General features: G+C 38.9%; 1 protein-coding gene across 1 annotated transcript in view; it reads left to right on the top strand.

Annotated features, from left to right (window-relative positions):
* Positions 1-21713, top strand: part of RAB3GAP2 (RAB3 GTPase activating non-catalytic protein subunit 2) — an 89736-nt gene that overhangs the window by 54528 nt on the left and 13495 nt on the right. Inside the window, exons 14-27 of the mRNA XM_030868336.2 lie at positions 602-818; positions 1391-1534; positions 1772-1854; positions 2209-2273; positions 5554-5644; positions 7670-7797; positions 10204-10417; positions 10803-10900; positions 13197-13302; positions 13932-14092; positions 15184-15412; positions 17627-17800; positions 17901-18007; positions 20400-20466. Coding sequence (XP_030724196.1) covers positions 602-818; positions 1391-1534; positions 1772-1854; positions 2209-2273; positions 5554-5644; positions 7670-7797; positions 10204-10417; positions 10803-10900; positions 13197-13302; positions 13932-14092; positions 15184-15412; positions 17627-17800; positions 17901-18007; positions 20400-20466 — 1884 coding nt within the window. The remainder of the gene's footprint in view (positions 1-601; positions 819-1390; positions 1535-1771; positions 1855-2208; positions 2274-5553; positions 5645-7669; positions 7798-10203; positions 10418-10802; positions 10901-13196; positions 13303-13931; positions 14093-15183; positions 15413-17626; positions 17801-17900; positions 18008-20399; positions 20467-21713) is intronic.

Below are 21713 nucleotides of genomic sequence, written 5' to 3'. Positions count from 1 at the left end.
GCAAATATAGCAAAATCTGAAGTTTTAATACTTGGTGATTTAGTATTATCATAATTATTATCTTCTTTTCTGTTTAATGTATTTCATAATAAAAAGATAATGTACTTTTTTTTAACATCTTTATTGGAGTATAATTGCTTCACAATAGTGTGTTAGTTTCTGCTTTACAACAAAGTGAATAAGTTATACATATACATATGTCCCCATATCTCTTCCCTCTTGTCTCCCTCCGTCCCACCCGATAATGTACTTTTTTTTTTTTTTTTTTTTTTTGCGATACGCGGGCCTCTCACTGTTGTGGCGTCTCCCGTTGCGGAGCACAAGCTCCGGACGCGCAGGCTCAGCGGCTATGGCTCACGGGCCCAGCCGCTCCGTGGCATGTGGGATCTTGCGGGACCGGGGCACAAACCCGTGTCCCCTGCATCGGCAGGCGGACTCTCAACCACTGCGCCACCAGGGAAGCCCCCTATAATGTACTTTTACAGCTTTTCTTAAGGCTCCCCGCCTCGCCGCCAGAAACATCCCAGAGTGCTTCAGGAGGCTACTGCTAAACCTAGATGACATAACTAACTAAGTAGCTTTCCTTTCCTCTGTCTCCAAGGGTATCGAGATGCACAGACTGGTTGGATCCAAATTGTAGAGGACCTCCACGAAAGAGTGCCAGAAAAGGTGGACTTTTCCCCCTTTGGAAGTCCTCAGGGTCCAAGTCGAGTAGCTCAGTTCCTTGTGATCTATGCACCGCGGAGGGGCATTTTAGAAGTGTGGAGCACACAGCAGGGCCCTAGAGTAGGCGCTTTCAACGTGGGAAAGCACTGCAGGTAAGCTGCAAACGCCGGGCCTTTTCCTGGTTACAGAAAGGAATGCTTTTGTTAGAGTAAAGCTTTTATTAAAGCTACTTATTAGATTACAAGTTGTTTGAGAATTGAAATGTCCTTTATTACGTTTTTTTCCTGCGAGTGCCTGGTATATAATTAAGGATTAAGTATTTAAGAGCAAAGGAATCTGATTGAAGAGGCCGTGATATGCTACTGAATTAAAGTCAGCTTTGGTGCTGTCATTTGTCCCCAGCCCTTACTTACACTGTGGAGGCTCGAAAGGAAAGATTCTTTCCGGTTCCCCTGGTGATGATGTTGAGTGAGGTGAATGCTTTGTTTACCACTGCAGCTTAGGCCTGATTGTGTTCATTTAATTTTCTAGCACATTTTAACAAGGTATAAGAACCCTGCTAGTTGGGTCCTGCTTTACTTATGTTTTTGGTCTCAGTATTTATTTGCCTTACGAATGCTTCTGAGTTGATAATAATGTAGGGGTCCCAAGCTGTAATAATAGCACCTTGTAACATTTTTCCTTTCTCTAAGATTTTTACCCTGTTGGTATGTGATTTCCTCAGGCTTCTGTATCCTGGCTATAAAATAATGGGCTTAAATAACGTTACCAGTCAGAATTGGCAGCCGCAGACTTACCAGATCTGTCTGGTTGATCCAGTGTCTGGAAGTGTGAAAACAGTAAATGTCCCTTTCCATTTAGCATTGAGGTAAGTTGTATCACGTGCCAGCTTACTCGTGTCCCTCTGCTAACTTTTCCTGGTCCTTTATTTGCTACTAGTTTTACTTTGTTTCATAGTTATCATTTTGTTCTCTTTTCGGATTAGACTGATAACCTTTAAAGTTAAATAGGAAGAATAGCAAGGAAAAAGAAATCTGGAGCGTGTCAAAGTTAGAAGGAAAACAGTTTCACATTCTGTAAGAATTTGCTGTATTTATTGTTTTAGTGATAAGAAGAGTGAACGAGCCAAGGACATGCACTTAGTGAAGAAACTGGGAGCCTTACTGAAAGCAAAATCTCCCAATCTTGGTAGGTGTCCTTCAGTAAAAATGAAGCAAACTGTTATGTCATTTTTTTTAAATTAATAGAATATTCTAAATGGAACAATCAAAACACTTCAGTGCATTTATGAGCTATTTCAGCTCCTTTTTTGGAATGAGGTGAGGTACAAGTAATCATGTGTAGTTTTTACTGGAATTACTCTGGAGGATGAAATGTGCCATCGAGGGAGTATTAAAATTGGTAACAATAAAACAATGATTTCCGCGAGAACCCAGAAATCCTTTAGAATGACTGATATTGCAAATACATGATTTTTTCTTTCAGAATAAAGTTTAACTGTCATAAAAGTGAAAATCTTACTTTGGTTAATTTTCTTTCTAGATTTGATTGAAACAGAAATAAAGGAATTAATTCTCGATATTAAGTACCCTGCAACCAAAAAACAAGTAAGTGTATATAATAAATGAACTTTCTTGCTGAGTAGCTAGTACATATCCTTCTTAACAAAATCTTTTTCTTCCTATTTCCCTCCAAACATGACAGGCTAAAATCTTCCTTTGTGTTTTCATTCCTGTTCATCCTTTTTTATATTCCCATGTGGAAGCTTCTATTGTTTCTTTTTTTCCTCTCTTCTTTCTTTAATTAAGTAATATTACCATATGCGGAAGCACATGTGTTTTATACACATAAACAAACCCATACATAACGTATATTCAAATTAAATAATAATAAGACAACGACGTGTGTGACCACCCACCTTAGGAAACAGAATGTTACCAGGAAGTCTGAAGAGCCCTGCACGTCCCTCCTCCATCCCGTCCCCTTCTCCCATCCCTAAGGTAACCAGTCTTCAGAATTTTGTGTTCCTTTCTCTTTTGCTTTTCTTTACAGATACAGCATTTCTGTATGGCTCCTTTAAAACATATTGATGCATTTTCTGCTTTTTGGGAACTTTATATGAATGGGGTCACGCTCTGTCTTCCTCTGTGACTTACTTCATTCCTTCAGCATTGTGTTTCTGGGACTCATCCACGTTGCTGCCTGCAGCTGCAGTTGACTCATGTACTGTGCTATCTGAATTCCACTCTGTGACTGCCATTTATTTGTTCACTCTCCTGTCAGTGGACATTTAGCTTGTTTCTAGTTTTTTGCTATTAACAACAATGATAGTGTGCTTATCCTTGTACATTTTTGCTGGTGCACATGTGTAAGAGTGGAATTGCTAGGTATGAGCTTTGGCTGTACTAGTTGATGATAAATTGCTTCTCAAAGTACTAATTGACATTCGCATTTATACTGTGGAAGAGGCCTTGTAGCTCCACAGCCTCTGCCTCTCATGATATAGTCAGACTGGTTACCTTTTCCAGGCTCCTGCTTATAATACAGTAACTCATTATATTACTCCCACTCTCCTCCTATCCAAGTCCCTCATAATGCTGCTCAGGTTCTAACTATAAATTCTTACCTGACACATCAATCCTCATGGATGCCTCTGAGCTCTACTTTTAATCAGAACCAGAGAGCTAATGACTATAATCGTCCCTCAGTATCCTCGGGGGCATTGATTTCAGGACCCCCTGTGATACCTAAATCTCAGGATGCTTAAGTCCCTTATATAAAATGGTGTAATATTTGCATATAACCTAGGCACATTCTCTTGTATACTTTAAATCCTCTCTAGATTACTTGTAATACCTAACACAATGTAAGTGCTATGTAAACAGTTGTAAATACAATGTAAGTGCAATGTAAATAGTTGCAAGTGTGTGGCAAATTCAAGTTTTGCTTTTTGGAGCTTTGTGGAATTTTTTCTTTCCAAATATTTTCAATCCATGGTTGGTTGAATCTGCAGATGCAGAACCCATGGATACAGAGGGCCGACTATGCTTGTTTTCTAATTATTTCGTGTATATTAGTCAAGCTCCCCAACTTTTTCCTCTTTACCTCTTTTAAGCTCCTTCAAACAGGGACCTTACCAAATATGTCATTTTCATAATGCACAGCATCTAAAGTAGTGGGATGTTAGTGAATACTAATTTCTTTCTATCCCTCTTATTCTACTGTGACAGTCTTTTTTTTTTTAACATCTTTATTGGAGTATAATTGCTTTACAATGGTGTGTTAGTTTCTGCTTTATAACAAAGTGAATCAGCTATACATATACATATATCCCCATAGCTCCTCCCTCTTGCGTCTCCCTCCCACCCTCCCTATCCCACCCCTCTAGGTGGTCACAAAGCACCGAGCTGATCTCCCTGTGCTATGCGGCTGCTTCCCACTAGCTATCTATTTTACATTTGGTAGTGTATATATGTCCATGCCACTCTCTCACTTCGGCAGTCATTTTTTAAAAACGCTGTTTATCGTCTTATTGTACAACAGGCAAGTCTCTGACTTTTAATTGAGTTTTCCATTCCACTGACAGCACTCATGGGCTCTCATCTTCCTCAGGGCAGCCTCCGTTATTAAAGGGACTCTTGTGAGAAGGTGGGCATGTGGAGAGGCAGTTTAGGGCATCGGTCGTGGAAAGGAAGCTCATAACCCACACAGTTCTCATTTTGATACCATCTTTCTTATCTTACATCGTGGAACAACGAAATTGGGAAACTTCAGCATAGTGCACACTGTCTTCTTGATTTTTTTTGTTTTACTCTACTACTGAATTTTGTATGAAGCTATGAATTTTATTAAAAATACTAGACAACCTAACAGTGAAAGTTGTGTATTGTTTTACAACAGTTAAGGGGGAAAAGAAACCAGTTTAGACTTTGGAAGACTGAATAATAGGACAGTGAGCCAGCTGCTAGCTTGTGTGATAGTAGACAGAACAGAGGCAGATCACATTTTCCAGGGTATTTGCCTCTTCGGTCACTTTCTTTATATCCTTCACCCAGTTGCCTCATCATAGGCCGGACCAACCTCTTGAGCCGCCCTCTACGCCCATTTCTCCTCCACAGACACACAGAGTTGTTGTGTTACAGTCTGATATTTGTCTCATGCCACATTCTTAGCCTACCTTTTAGACTACTTAATCTCATCAGTCAAAATCCAATTTAATGTGCTGATATGAACAGATAAGTAGGAACTTCAGGTGCTGTGTCTGACCCATTTGTGATTCTGATTGTTGCTTCTTTAGGCATGAAGAGGGATTTTGGAACTGATGATAACCACTCTTAAATATCTACTAGTGGGTAGGAAGCGGGTAGGTGGGGAGTGTGTGTGTGTGTGTGTGTGTCTATATGTATATATATATATATATACACACATACATATCTAGCATGGCCTGTGGATTCAGCCAGCCATGCTCAAGTGCAGTAATATAGCAGTAATTAAGTTATTGTCTGCTTTTATTATTGACATGACAATGACAGTGTCTGCTTTTCATTTATACCTATAGAGTATAGACTTATTCAGACTCTTATTGGTGAATACCTTTATCTCTGTTTCTGTTTTGTCTTGGCCATTCTGTTGAACATCAATAGCCTTCTAAGTTGTTTCATTCTCAGTCTGGACTTTCTGTCATTGTACCATGTTTGACATGACATGAAATTGATTACATAATACTTATGATGCAACTTTAACCCTCAGGTAAGTATAATAAAACATCTTAAAAATGGAGCTTCCCTTTGAAGCTTGGGGTAGTGAAAGTATAGGCATAAATGTAAAATTTAAAGAACAAAATCATTGCCTTCTAATTATGAGAATTGCTCCATATCTTTCTTCTAGGCATTGGAAAGCATTTTGGCAAGCATACGTTTACCATTTTCCTGCCTTAAAAACATCACTCAGACGTTAATGGACACTTTACAAAATCAAGGTAATAGGATTTGTACTGACTGGAGGTTATGGTCTCATCTCAAATTTTATAACTCTGACGATAGAAAGTATTAACTGCTTATGATGCCATCACGTTACTGTATTTTTTAATTAATTAATTTTTAAATTTTCGGCCAGGCCGAACGGCTTGTGGGATCTTAGTTCCCTGACCAGGGATCGAACCTGAGCCCTCAGCAGTGAAAACGCAGAGTCCTAACCACTGGACTGCCAGGGAATTCCCCATCATGTTACTTTAATGTGGAAATAATATATAAGAAAGAAGGAAACTTATTTCATACCTTTAGTATTGGGGACTTTTTAATTCCCTGTTGTTTTAATTCCCTGTATGCTGTTGATCTTCCTCTGAGCTTTCTCTGAATATGTTGCCTCTGTTTCTTACTGTAAATAGTTTTCGTTTGACTCCATCTACTGGGAGGAAAGATATCAGTATAGAATGATGGGAAGTGATTATTGTGGTAATAGCTGTAGAGCGTTGTAAAAGCCATTGGCAGGAGGGGACGAGATGACTGGTGGTAAGCAAAAAACAGCCAGGTTCTCTTGCTGCCATTATGTCTTATTTAACTTTAAGTAATGTTGTTTTGACTATGATAATGATTAAAAAAAAATTCTAGGCTTTGATTTATGTTTTGTTAGTGTATGGAATCCACAGTTTTTCATCCGTGTCCTTCATGAACGGAACTAGGGCTTCCAAAATCACAGACTATGATTACATGACCAGTTCTGAGTTTTCTGGTTGTTTGTTACTGTTCAGAATGTATTTGTCTGGAAAAGAATTACATCTATAACTGTGGGTTTGTAACTCCACATTCTGTCCAGCCGAGCTAGAAAAATTTAATTTATTCTGAATTCCTAACATCATTTAAAAATGTAGTGTGTGATGCAGTGACTTCATCTAGTCATGACTTTTTGCTTGTTGTGTAAATATGAAACCAGCTGTGTATTTAATTATATTTAAGCCAACTTAGAGTCACTTAATAGAGAAGTCGTAATATGCTGTTTCAGGACTTCAAGCATCCTAATTTTGAGAATTTTTTTTCCAACACATGTGTAAAGCTGACTCTTGGTAAATAGTAAACTCCTGTAATGCATACAGCTTGTTAGAAATACCTCTTTCAAAAAGTATAGTGCACTGATAAAGTCCCCCTATCCCATCCTAAGGCCTTAAAAAATATCAAAATTTATTAAGTTAAAAATTATTTTGCACTAGGCTGGGAGTAAACCAGACACCATTGTCAGAGTTCTGTAACATCACTAGTTCCAAGTTCTACCCATAAATGAGACTCCTAAAAATGTCAAGTATTTAGTATGCTAAGTTTTATTATGGCTGTAAGAACTTGGACAGTCTTCCATGTTGCTATATCCCATATCAGAGTTCTTGGGAGTTTTCAGTGTCTGCCTTTTTAGAGAATAAGTATTCATTTGTATTAGAAATAAATATTTAAATTATCATATGTATTATACAGAGAGTATTTTTCCAGCACTAACCTTGAAAAAAAACCTGATTGATGGAGGATATTAAGTGGAATTCTACTTTTTGCCAGCCTTTCTTGAGGATACCTCTGTCACAATCCACATTTTCTGGTCGAATTATAATATCTTTGACCATGATAATAAGAAGAGGCAGGCAACTTTCTATTTGTCCTTCCTCAGGGTGTGAGCATAATAGACAACATATGATTGACGGGGTGAGGGAGAACATTTTCAAACCTGTTTCCAAATCATTTATTTAAATTTGAGTACTAGACTAAAATATTTCTTCTGTCTTTCTTTTTTTTTTTTTAACGTCCCCTTCTATTAGAGCACCTTATTTCATTAAAAAATTTAGACATTTGCCATGACGGGAAAAATTATTTTTGCCTTCTTAATCCATTATAGCTTAAGCATCCCAATATTTAATAAAATAGAACATCAAAGAATTATGTAATATTAAGAGATTTAATGAAAGAAAGGCCTTTTTTATCAGTCTGTTAAATATATCTCTTTATTTTTTCCTTCTACCTTATAGAGCTTGAGTGTGTTGATGAAGGATTGCTACAGTTTTGTGCCAATAAATTGAAATTACTCCATCTTTATGAGTCTGTCAGTCAATTAAATTCCATTGATTTTCATTCAGACACGCCATTCTCTGATAATGTGAGTAATCCCATTATTCATTATACAAAATAATCTCTTTGATTATTTTTTATTTTTTTAATTGGTAGTAAAGAAGTAGAATATTAAGGTTTTGGGTTTTTTTAGGTGTAAAAAAACAGTATTTTCTTTACAAGACCTTCTGCTGGCTTTCTGTGCCTTGGTGCTAAATTTATATTATTTAGGCTAGAATATTGAACTTATTGTTAATCCATTTTTAATACCTAGAAGCATTTGGTTTTCCTTATTTTTTAAGGTTACTTCATACAATACAACTTCTTCTGGACAGGGTTTGCAAATTAAAATATATGCAGTTTACTGAAGTAGCAAAATTTTAATTTCTTTTAAAGAAAAAAAAGATTCTGCCAAACAGAAGAGACCAGCTTTTCTGTGTTGTTAGCAAGCTCTGTTGTTTCCTATGTAATGAAATACATTAAAAAAATATATTTTATCGTACATCAGAGTGTTTAAAGTAATTGTAGAAAATGTTCTGTGTTTTTATTCTATAAAACGTAAAAAACTGATAGCACCTTGTAATCTCTATTACAGTGCAGTGTTGCTCATTTCTGAGGAGAGTATACAAAATTCTTACTTTCCATCTAGAGAAATCGCATTTCTCCTGATAGAGAATAGAGAGAAATATTGTCCTCTCTTCCCTCGACTACTGTGTGACCTTGGGCAGGTTGCCTGGCATCAGGGCCTCATGTCTTTTATTTGTCTAAAGGAAAATTATTAAGGTGATTTTAGTGATTTTTCAAGTCACTGGTGATGCTTTTATAAAACTCATCTGGTGTATCTGAAAGTTAATTGAGTTTTAAAGTGGATGCCTTTTATTGTAAATACACATACACAAATACAAATTTTTAGACAGAAAAATGAGAGAAAGTTTTCCCTTTGTATTGGAAATAACCTACAAGTCCTAACATCTTTTTTTATCTTTGGGGTTCTAGATGGATTTTATAAAACATTTTAACAATCTTCACAATAATATTCTGTGAGTGCCATTATAAATGACAAAGCCATTTTTCAGGAGCTTTTGTTTTTGCTATCTATTTCACCAATAGAGAAAAATCATTTCAAGCAACAGAAAAGTTCAAGTTGATTAAGTTATGTCTATAGGATTGCCTGGACATTTCATAGATTCTTCAATGCCTAAATTTTTTTTTTATAAAATCAAAACTATCTCTCTTGAACCCTGCAAAAGAAACTTAAATATATGGCATTAATAATCCCTTGTAGAATTCATTTCCACTTGATAGCCCCAATATAGTGTGCAAAAGAATTATAAACGTTTAAAAATCAGTTGACAGATTGTTCTTTTTTATTATTTTTTTATCTTTAAAATGCTTTTAAAGAATTAAAACCGTATTTTGCTGTAGACTTATTTGGATCCTTAAAAAAACATGCAGTCAACTTCTAGGCTGAATGGCTAATTTTGTACATACAAAACTAAAATTCAAATCTAAACTAATTCATTTTTGCTGTCTGTAGGACATAGTTCATATAAGTTTGGTATAGCATTGAACCACCTGTGTGTATTCCGTAGCATTTTGCAGTTTACTACTTGTTCTTAAAACAACATCCATAAGTAAATAAATAACAAAACTGCTCTTGTTTAAGAATGCAGCTTTAATCATGTAGCATGAGGGGAAGAAAGTTTTGCTTGCTATGGCAAATGTGTGCGTGTGTGTGTGTGTCTGTGTGTGTATGTGTACACTTGTCCCTAGTTTAGAAGAATAATAGTAGATCAAGAGATGTTTCTGCACATAAGGTGCGTAAAAACAGTTTGAAAGGCTGGCGGGTTGTATCTCTGCAGCCCCAAGAGCCACATAGAGCATTTATATGTAGATACAGTGAAGACTGTTTTCCACTGCTTTTATTTTATAGTGTTTATGCTGCTTAATAAACAAGCATTAAATTTCAAATAGTTCTTTAGTTTCCTCGGAATCACAAGAGTTGGCAGTTGACACCCTTTTAATATTTTTTTTTTCAGCAGAGAAAGGTTCATTGCGGGGCCAAGCCAGGAGAACAGGGGGCTCATGCTCAAAACCCCCGAACTCCCCGTTGGTTTGGGGGGAAAAGCTTAAATTTTTTTTCTGATTAAGCAATAATACATGTTTATTAAAATTTAGACATTTTAGAAGAGTATAATCTCAAGAAACTTTCTAAAAGTGGTACTTTCAGTAATATGTAGTATTTCAAGATTAGTTTATTTAAATAACCTCCTACTCATGAATTGAGAGTAAAGTTTTAAGCAGAGCACATCACAGCTATGACATTAATTCAAAAGTCATCATCTTTTGCTTAGTCTTGCATTTCATTTCAGATGACAGTGTTGACACTTACGGAAGAGTCATAGAAAGAGACATGGTCTATTCAGAACTGTTTTTTTTTCCCCTTATATTTAAGGACTTGGCTGTGTTACTAAGGCTTGATGAAAAAGAACTTCTTAAGCTCCAGGCGTTATTAGAGAAGTATAAACAAGAGAACAGCAGGACTGCTGTCCGATTTTCTGATGATAAGGATGGTGTATTGCCTGTCAAAACATTTCTGGAATATTTAGAATATGAGAAAGATGTGATCAACATAAAGAAGATAAGTGAAGAGGACCGTGTGGCTTTAGGTAGGCAGAATGAGAAATTGCTCTTTGAATCCTCCCTATTCTAGATGAAAGCCTGGGAGGAGCTTATAGCATCTCAGAGATTGAGTTTGTTTTGAAATTAATTAACCGAAGAATTTAATGTGTGTTTCACAGTCAACAGAAGATCCTCTGGACAGGTAGGCACTATGTCATAAAAGTTGTACTGAATTAGTAAGTACGCTCAGGAGACAGTGTCAGACATGTAATGATTTGCCTTCTGCTTTAATCACGTAAGCCGGTTACACCACTGATTTCTCTTCTCTCCTGTTGTTTTGCTCCTCTGGGGATCTAGGTTGCAATTCAGGAAGATGGTGAGTCCAGATGGTAAGTGGTCATTGACTGACGTGTCTTGACTTTGTTTTACCAGGCAGTTTCTTTTTTTGGAAGTGCTTATGTGGAGAAAGTTCCACTGAGGATATGTGCCACGCTCTGGAGTCAGCTGGACTTAGCCCCCAGCTGTTGTTGGTAAGGTTTCTTCTTTCTGGATGCTCTTCCTTGCTACTGTCACCCAGACGTGTCCGTCTCTCTCTCTCTTCTTTTTTTTTTTTTTTTGACCATTGTCTAAAGCATATCATAGAACATACATGAAAACTTTCTAAAAATGATCAAGGCTATTTATAATCACCGTATTTAGTGGAATCATATTACCTTACTTTTCTCGGTCTCTGTAAGCTATAACCAGCATATTCCGGGTGGGCCTAGAATAAATGTAGAATCTGTCACGCATGCACGCATTTACAATGGACTGTGATCTTCAGTAAAAACGTTCATATTAGAACTAAAAAGATCTTCTCTGGAGAACGAAATGGAGTTCCCTTAAAGCATTATAGAATTATCAAACACTCCCAGACTCTGAATATATATGAGGAGTTAATGTCTGTGCTATAACAAATGCAAATAAAAGAATCGTCCAATGGAAAAACTACAACGCTAAATTTTCACCCCTTCTGAAAAGGGCAGGGGAGTGAGCCCACCATCACCGTCCTGCCCTCTACCACATGTACACATACACATACTCTGTCACAGCCCCACACACACGTCTTAAATTTTGGCCAGGATTTGGGCATTCCCCCTCTATGAACTTGGTGACTGTGTTAACGTATTGTTTTAATTGAACATGTAAGCCCTTTAAAAAGGGATTCTGTTCTACCTCACTCTGCAGTGTATATGTCAGGAAGGAAAGCAGTTAAAGATACACATGGTTGCGCGTGGAGGTCCATAAGATGCTTTATTCATACTAGCCAAACACTGAAAACTACTCAGTGCCCTTCAGTGGGTGAATGGATATACAAACGGTGACACATCCTTACCGTGGAACACTCCTCAACAACAAAAAGGAATAAACTCTTGCTACAGGCAATAGCTTGAATAAACAAGGAAAATATGCAGATAGAAAACAGCCAATCTTAAAAAGATACATACTACGTGATTTTATTTTCTTTATAAAATAACACAGTTGTAGAGAGAGAGGACAGATTAGTGGTTGCCAAGGGTTAGGGATGAGTGTAGGGGAGGAGACGGGTGTGGCTATAAAGAGTTAATAGGAGGGAGTCTTGTGCCGATGGTAGAGTCGAGTGTCTTGATTGTGGTGATGGTCATGTATGCAGTGCTACACGTGATAAAACTGCATGATGCAAAATGAGTGCCTGTATTACCGGTGAAACGTGTGTCAGCTTTATGGATTTTACAAATGGCAGTTTCTTGGCTTTGTGTAGGATGTGAACATTAGGGGAGACTATGGGAAGGGCGCACGGGACCGCCATGTGCATTCCTTTGTGTCACCAGTGAATCTATAATTACTTCAAAATAAAAAGTTAGAAAGGAGACAAGTATTACCTATCACTCAAAATTGTGATGCTTAAATAGATGAACACAGAATACTACTTATTTTCCATTGTGTTTAATCAATTTCATTTAAATTTGTTGTCTACATTAAATCAGGGTTAGAGAAACACCTGGAAAAAACAAACCTCACACCCTTACCTCAAGCCATATATAAAATTTAAGTCCAAGTGGAACATAAATATGAGGTAAGACTAACAAAACTTATAGAAGAAAACACCAGAGAAAGCTTGGTTTAGGCAAAGGTTTCTTAGGGTACAAAAAGCATGAACTGTAAAAGAAAAATATTGATAAGCTGTGCTTCATGAAAATTCAGAACTTCTGTTTTTTAAAAGACTGTTAAGAAACTGAAATGGCAAGATTTTTTCAAAACAGATCTGATAAATGAATTGTGTCCACATTGTACAAAGAATTCGTACAACTCAGTAATAAGACAAGAGTACCGTTTAAAACTGAGCAAAGGATTTGAACAGACACATGACCAAAACATATACATACAAATGGCAAATAATCAATCACCTGAAAGATGTTGAACACCATTAGCCATTAGGGACATGCAAAAATAAAACCAGTATGGCCTCTGTCCCAGGAGGCCTAAAGAAGTGGTGGAAATGGGATGTAGATCCCCAACAAATGATAATCTCTTAAGTTAGATAAGCTGCCTGTTCCACCCCTCACGCTGCATCATGTAACAAGCAAGCACTTCCCTGTCAACCAGAGAGACCGGATCGCTCACGTGTACATGTGTGCTCTCTAGAAAAGTAGAGAGACCGGATCGCTCACGCGTACATGTGTGCTCTCTAGAAAAGTAGAGAGACCGGATCGCTCATGCGTACATGTGTGCTCTCTAGAAAAGTACAAGATTTTGTTTATGGTAAATATTTTTTTAGACTGAAAAAGATTTAAAATCTGATTTCAGTCTCTGCTCCTGAGTGTTTGGCTTTCTAAGGAAAAAGATATTTTGGACAAACCGCAGTCTGTCTGCTGTCTCCATACGACGCTGTGCCTCCTGAGCAAGATGAAAGGTGAGCGTTGTGGGCGCCGAGGTTCAGCTCTTCGGGAGCGTGGGCCCCACTCCCGGAAACCGCGTGCAGTGTTGAAATTCTGCAGAAACGGGAGGGAGGACACTTTCTCTTAACAGGAGGAGGCCAGAGGGTACCAAGCATTTCACTAGAGAGACTCTTCTGTGTAGTCATAGAAAGCTCTTAATGCGTTCAAAGTGTGCTTTATGAAAATTATATTTTGCATCATCATCAAAAATGATGTGAACAGTGCATTTTCTCAACTCAGTGAGGTGAATCGAATGGTCTTCTGTGGAGGTAATATTTCTCTTATTGTTTTGGCATGATGAGAACAATAGTCTGTTACATTAAACATTCAAGAGTAGTTTTCAGCAATGATGAAAATTTTCCAAACGGAGCTTTACAGTTGATTCAGAAGCAAGATGTCTAACAGCGTAAATAAATAGACTATAAGTGTTCTGAATAAAATAAATTGTAGATTTATTTTCCAATTCATTGAGGAATATATAGATGCATCAGTGGGGAATTTAGTTTTAACATTATGTTTAATGTCAAAGTTTGGACCAATTAAAAAAAAAAAAAGTCTCCCAGCTAAGCGTTTCTTCTTTTTAACTTTCCCCCTTTGCCTGCAGTGGCCATCGAAGAGACCTGGGACTCTCAGTCAGTGTCCCCTTGGTGGCAGCAGATGCGCACGGCCTGTATTCAGTCTGAGCACAACGGGGCTGCTCTGCTTTCCGCGCACGTTGGGCACGCTGTCGCCGCCCAGATATCCAACAGCTTGACCGAGAAGAAAGTGAGTGGGCAGAGGGCTGCTCTGTAGGTGGGGGGCACCTCTCCAGCTGGCTCCCGGGCCGCTTTCCCCTTCTGGGCTGCATCGTCTTCAGTGTTGTGCGACATCTAGGATTTGACATGTGTGTCCAGCAGGATCTTTTCTGTCTCTCTGGGGGGTGAAGGGTGCTGTCCTTAGTTTGTTTATTCCGATGACATGCATACTTGAACTTAGTCTCCACGTGGCGTAAGGGGAAAAGCACTGGATTCGGAGGGCAGAGATCTGGTCTCCGCCGTCAGCTGGTGATCTGTGGTGAGTGCCTTTAAAAGGCGGGTCCTGGTTCAGTTTCCTCGTCCAAAAGGATCAGGGTTAGACGGCATCACTTCTCAGATTTCTTGCGGCTCTGAAGTCCTACAATTGTATTTATACTCCCCTTTTATAAACAAAGGTGGTTTTGGCATAGAGTGTTGAATGACTCAAATGGAAGTTTCCTGTTGACCTTCTGCTTTGTGGCTTTTCCCCATCTCTTGAAAACTGAAATTTATTTAAGAAGAGAAAAAGACTTAATTAACATCCCTTGTATCTCATGGTAAATCAAATAATTTTTTCTAGGGGGATGTTGCATTAAATTAGATGAGATACTTCAATAGGTCCGTAGAGGTTCACTCAACATTGTCAGTCTCAGTAGTTTATGGGCTAACTTTAATATGACTGGCTTACGATGTTTATACTAATGGAGGGAGAGAAATTTAAGACACATTTTTTATGTTGGCAAGTACATTCTGAGGAACCGTTAGTATCCTGGTGCTGACAGAAAAAGCTGTGGCTCTCGTAGGGATGGCCCTGAAACCTTTGCCGTGCGTGCTAACTGAATTGGGGGCCTCACTGCTGTTCTCTTGGTAAATGCCCCGACTCTATCCTCGTTGCCCCTAAATCTCCAGGCTACTCCTGACCCTCATGTTCCATCCAGCCAAGTAGTAATATTTGTGAAACAGCATCTGTGTATCGCTTTGTGATGTATCCTGACTGCGCATCAGCTTTCAAGTTAAAAGCTCCTTCAAGTGAATGTAGATCCAGAATCTTGGCCAGAGTATCACCTGTGCATTTTCTGTTAGTTTTCCCAAACAGTTTCGGGTACTGATTCGGAGGCCCTCACTGATTCCTGGGAGGCCCTTTCCCTTGACACCGAGTACTGGAAACTTCTGCTGAAACAGCTGGAGGACTGTCTCCTTCTTCAGACTCTGCTTCATAGCAAAGTGAATGCCTCAACCTCCAAAGCATCATCGCTGCAGGCTGAGCCGCTCCCGAAGCTTTCTGTTAAAAAGCTGTTAGAAGGAGGAAAAGGTAACCTGAAGCTTATTTGAGCATCTGTATCCATATACGTTTTTTTTTTATGGTTATGGGCTATTTTGGCATTTGCTTTTTATAGAAATGACTGAAAGAATAAGGAAAGAGAAATACACTCAGATTTTAAAAATAAATAACCCACCACATACTTCTTCTCAGTTAATCTCCTCCAAGTCTGATCCTGTCAGCTCCTTGCTCAGGAACCACCAGCTACTTCCCCTCGCCTTAGAAAATAAGCCGCGGTTCTCAAAGAGTGGTCGCACTCCTCTTTTTTTCCAGCTTCATATCTATGTGAGGCCAGATCTTCCTCATACACCTCAACCAAAACATCAGGTCACAGTGGATAGCATGTCGAAGCTGATTTGGGCAGTCCAGATCCAAGCTAGACATCCAAGAGATTTGCAAAAGTGTAGTGCTCACTGAATATCTTGTTTTGCTTTGGCAGATACAATTATTTTCATAAAATACTAGCATGTAATGGGTTTATTATTTTTATTTTAAAATGAATTAATAAAATTTTTTAAACATTTTCTCAGTTTTAATTTCTGATACCGTAATTATCAATAAATATAACCCATAAGCTAAAAGTCCTTTGGGCTTGTCAAAAATTTTTACTGGGGGGCTTCCCTGGTGGCGCAGTGGTTCAGAGTCCGCCTGCCGATGCAGGGGACGCGGGTTCGTGCCCCAGTCCGGGAAGATCCCACATGCCGCGGAGCAGCTGGGCCCGTGGGCTCCGCAACGGGAGAGGCCACAACAGTGAGAGGCCCGCATACCGCAAAAAAAAAAAAAAAAAATTTTACTGGTTTAAGGGACTAAGATTGGGACTAGGAAGTTCAGAAATTGCTGTGGGACAAAGTGTAAACTCTTAGGCCTGCTCCCCACGGACCTTCACCTTGGAATGCAGCTCATTTCCACCTCCTGCTTGCTTGTTGCTAGATTCTAATTCACACGGAACATCTGTGATTCCCCATCTCTGGGTCTGAGAGGCTGAGCTGCTTCCGCTTGTGGGCCCTAAATCTTACTCAACTGCCAAGGCCCGCCTCGAATGCTGCCTCCCTCCGCGAAACCTTGATCCACTGACTGCAGGTTCTCTCTTCTTCCTCCTAACTTCCCCAGAACTTCATACCGCTTTTCCGATGCACCACTCTCTTCTGTCCCGGAGTCGCTGGCTTCCTTTGCTTCTATCTTGCAGGATCACGGGCGTCTTAAATTTTGAGTTTCTTGTGGCGTGTACCCTCTCCTTACCAGCCGCTCTGTCAGGCTTTTGATACTGGAGTGACTACATGTCTGGGTTTAGAAATACTGGTATTTATAGTTTTTATTTAGGTAACTCGTTTTTTCATTCATTAGAAGGCTTGTGAACATTTTTAATTGTAAACTCACTGCACTCCGTGCTGCCACCTGGTGAAAATGTAGGAACGCCATTTTAATATTAACCCGAGCAACAGGATCAGGGCCTTGATCCTGGAACGGGAATTATCAGATGATTTAGAAGCCAAGCATTTATTGATATTTCCACTGATAATTATGACTTCACATTCTTTTTGTCAAAAGGTTTATATTTGAATCAAAATAGAAAGAAAGTCTGAGAGGAAAAGTTTTGGTTTATTACAGAAGTTTCTATTTCTTTTAGGTAATGGGACTCTTCATCTTGAATGTTTTTTATAATTTATAACTTCCTAAACTATATTGATGACGGAAATATGGTATCGCATCATGTTGTTAATTAACTATGGCTAAATTTTGCCCTCAAATATTCCATATAGGCAAGTTAGTTGACTATTAACAGTAGTGTTTTGCCCTAAGAAACCTAGACACAAGTATCATGCTAATCAGTCTGTTTTCACTTGCATTTAAATGAAAGCATTTGAAACATGTATTCATGTCTCCATCTATGTCCAATAAAGTACATTTTGAATTTGTGGACTTTGAAGGTGTGTGGTATACAGACTTATATATGCATCTGCATTAGTATTTAGCTAATCTTTTACAAGAGTATAAAGATGCCCTTAGAGATCCAATATCCCACTTGCCCTCATACAGTGAGTGGTAGGCGGCGACACCTATAAATCTCATAGCTTTGGGGTCACTTTCAGGCTTAAAACAACGTGGCACTTAGATCTTCATGGAGACATTCAGATCCTGTGCTGTATGGGCTCCTTTTGGCAAATGCTGCCAATTTTCATTTCCTTTCATGTCTCCAAACTATAGGTGGCATTGCAGACAGTGTAGCCAAGTGGATATTTAAACAGGATGTCAGCCCTGAAGTATTAAAACTGGCTAATAAAGAAAGAGATGCAGAAAACTCAGATGAACCCAAAGAAGGTATCAACAGAGGTTTATCTGAGGTGTCAGAGGTGGAGATGGACTTGGGAGCCATCCCAGGTAAGACGTAAACACGGGGAAACATGAAATCTGGCATAGAGAAGGCGGGCGGAGCTTTCCTTCAGGCAGGAGCAATACATCGCTCTCCTCTGACTTTCAGACCTGCTGCATTTGGCCTACAAGCAGTTTCCGTGTAGCCTCGAGCTGGACGTGCTGCACGCCCATTGCTGCTGGGAGTACGTTGTTCAGTGGAATAAAGATCCGGAGGTACGACTCTCGTCACCACTTTAGTGTTGGTTCTGTTTTGTGCTCATGCTGTACGTACGTGGGACTGTTTCCATCAGTCACTCACAAACACTGGCGTCTTCCCCTGTGGAATGTCTCCATACCAGGAGCTGTGCCAGGCCCTTTTCATACCCCCTCTCTCAACATCCTCACCGTAAACCTGTGAAGTGTGGGTGTCATCATTATCCCCACTCTAGAGAAGAGAAAACTGGCTCGGAGGAGTCAGGTTCCTTGCCTGAGTCGGGCCAGGATTCAAGCCTAAGCGTCTCTAACGCCAGCGTGTTTTGCCCTACTCCTGGTTAAACTGTGATGAGTGTATTTTTTATTTCCTTTGGACTGTCTGTGTGAGATAGCATCTACCTATAGACAGTTCTTCGTATTGTACTGTAGTCATCATGATAAAAACCAGAGTGAGGACTCTGATGCCAGCCTGACTCTCCGCTTGGGCATCGCTCTCTGCCCCTTCCAGCAGCCGCCCTCGCTCGCAGGCATTCTCAGTCTGGAAGCGGTGCAGGGAGAGGCCCGAGGCCTGGAGGCTGGAGGCCTGGACTTGATGACTCCAGACAGGTGTCTGGGTTTGGCCCAGTCACTGAACCTGGTTTTTTGCTCGCACCCTTTTTTAATGATGGTGCCAGTCCTTCAGGGTTGACACCAGGATAAGATAAGATGTAAAAACACATGACATGTATTTCTCTTTGCTGCACAGTCATTCACATAGGCCTCCTTAGTCAGTACTCTGGTAAATTAACCTTCTCAAATCAAAATTCTTTCCTTCATTGTCCTTATATCAGGTTGTACTTTTGAAGAAGAATCTCATTGATGAACTAATTCACACTAATACATTAATGATAACAATAGTTTTCCTTCCTCTGAGAAAAATGTTGTCTTGAACATGTAATCACTTTCATATTAAAGGAAGACATTTTAAAAGTAAGTGCTTGAAACAAAGTAATCGTCTTTGATCAGTTAAACTTTGACCAAAAGATGATTTTAGGGTAGGGGGCCTCTTGATACGCCTCCCGTCGCCGTCTTCGGTTGACTGCCCTGCGGCCTGAATGGTGGACGTATTCAGGCTCCTCCTATACAGGATACTTTTCCCGCATGAGAAAAGAACGTTAGGACCAGAACAGAGACACAGTAGTTTCTAAAATCTGAATGAATTAATTCCAGATTCAGGTCTAACATTTAAAATAAGTGGTCAGTTTAAAATGTTTGTTTACTGGTCATTTTTCTTGTTTGTTCTTTTCCTGTTAAATATTTATCTCCTTGTCCCATTCAACAGCCCCTATCCCAATTCCACCATTTTACACACACAGCTTTATTAGGCTCAAAACAGTCAAAATTACTTGTGGGGAACTTCTGACACGTATTAGCAAAGGTGATGTGTTTAATATTGTACAGGCCACACATTTTTTAAAAATTAATTTATTTATGGCTGTGTCAGGTCTTCGTTGCTGTGCACGGGTTTCTCATTGTCGTGGCTTCTCTTGTTGCGGAGCACGGGCTCCAGGTGCACGGGCTTCAGTAGTTGTGGCACGAGGGCTCAGCAGTTGTGGCTTGCGGGCTCTAGAGCGCAGGCTCAGTAGTTGTGGCGCACGGGCCTAGTTGCTCCACGGCATGTGGGATCTTCCCGGACCAGGGCCCGAACCCGTGACCCCTGCATTGGCAGGCGGACTCCCAACCACTGCACCACCAGGGAAGTCCCCCAGGCCACAAATTTATTTAGCAAACATTCAGATAATTTCATCAGTTTTACATACCATATTTGCGTTTTCATACGTAAACTACCTTGATTAAAAATAGTTGAATTTCCAACATCCCCTCTGCTATTTCCTATTTCCCTTTACTGCTTTAATGTTTTCTCTTTGGCACTTATTACTAACAACCTATGTAATTTACTTATCATATTTATTATCTAGCGCCCTCACTAGAGCATAACCTCAGGGAGGGCAAGGATTTGGTTCTGTTCTGTTCATGACAATATCTCTGGTGCCTCCAGCAGACGGGTGCATAGTAGTTGCTCAATAAACATTTGTTGAAGAATGAATGATATTTGCAAAGAAAGTAAACCTATTGTTTTCATATCTGTGTGAAATTCAAGTATTTATTGGAGAGAATACTGCTATGATGTACAAACCACAGTAAATTTTGAATCAGATGTCCTAGGAATCAATCATTATATAGATGATGTAAATTTAAGAGCGACCATTAACATTATCTTATGCAAAATTACTTCTTCCCTAATAATTCTGTGTTCTTAGTATAACATTCTTGGGTAACTTTATGTGGAAATTTATGTAAGAAGTCTCCGTTTGTATTTGAAACACCTATTAAATAATATCTTTTTTCTCTCTTTTTGCTCCTTCTATGTAAGGAAGCATTTTTTTTTGTTAGGTCAATAGAACACTTGGAGCACATTCTTAATGCACATGTTCAGAATGGTAAGTAAACAGGTGTTAAAAACGTAACTGTTCCATTCCAAAGAGCCAAGTCTCTTAAATTCACATCCTGTTAAAATTTTCCTTGACAGTCCTGCCACCTAACACATTACTGTGTATTGCTGTATGCAAAGTACTGGCTGTTTTAACTGCTTGAAAAAAGGCTGTCCCCAAAGGGGGAGGGGGCTGGCACTAATTATCACCTTCTCTCCCCACCAATCAGTTTCCCACACTGATGACTATTCCTAGGTGTAAGTAAGGAGAATATTATGCATGAATTATTGATTCCCTCTGTAGTTCACAGGTAGATAAGAAGAATGGTCTGCTCAGGACTGTAATTCCTGATGAAAAAGTTAGATAGCCAAAGCCTAATAATACTGTACCCTACAAACTACTTTGTGCTTCTTCTTCTTCTCCATTTTTTTTTTGTATTTATCAATAACCTAAGTTTATTTCATTTGTTTACAAAATGAATTGTCTGTGTCAGTATCTGCATCAATTAAAAAAACGTTTTTATTGAAATATAGTTGATTTACAATGTTGTATTAGTTTCTGGTATACAGCAAAGTGATTCAGTTATACACATATATGTTCTTTTTCATATTCTTTTCCATTATGGTTTATTATAGGATATTGAATATAGTTCCCTGTGCTATACAGTAGGACCATGTTGTTTATCTATTTTATATATAATATAGTTTGTATCTGCTAATCCCAAATTCCTAATTTATCCCTTCCACCTTGTGCTTCTTTTGATAAACATGAATATTCTCCATTGGCTGCTGTACCATGGGGACTGCTGATGTCTCCTTGAAAAAAATGTTACAAAGTATTGTAGAAAAATTGTCACCAGATTGCTGGTTCCATTTAATAGATAGATTAGATTCCCTATGAATTAATCGAGGAGCTCAGTACTAGGCTAGTCAGATACTAAGATAGGAAGTTAATAAAATACTAAGTGGTGAGACTAGATTTGGGTCCAGGTAAGGGGAGGTATCTATCACCTTTATGTCTCTGTGTTACATTCTAGAGAAGCTACTTATTTCCTCTCCTGTAACACCTTGTTGCAGGTGGTATGAGGTCAAATTGCAGAAATTCTAAAATGTCTCATTTTACATGATAAGAACTTAAAATTTATTTTATATATTCATATCTTAGCTCTTACTTTCTTCCAAAGAAGAAAACAAACAATTTAAAGTGGCTCATTTGGAAAATATTGTCTCTAGAATATTCTATCCTTACTGAAAAAA

The sequence above is a fragment of the Globicephala melas genome, chromosome 1, assembly GCF_963455315.2.
Source record: "Globicephala melas chromosome 1, mGloMel1.2, whole genome shotgun sequence".
Taxonomy (NCBI): domain Eukaryota; kingdom Metazoa; phylum Chordata; class Mammalia; order Artiodactyla; family Delphinidae; genus Globicephala; species Globicephala melas.
Note: the sequence above shows the minus strand (reverse complement) of the source record. Positions and strands in the feature narration are given on the sequence as shown.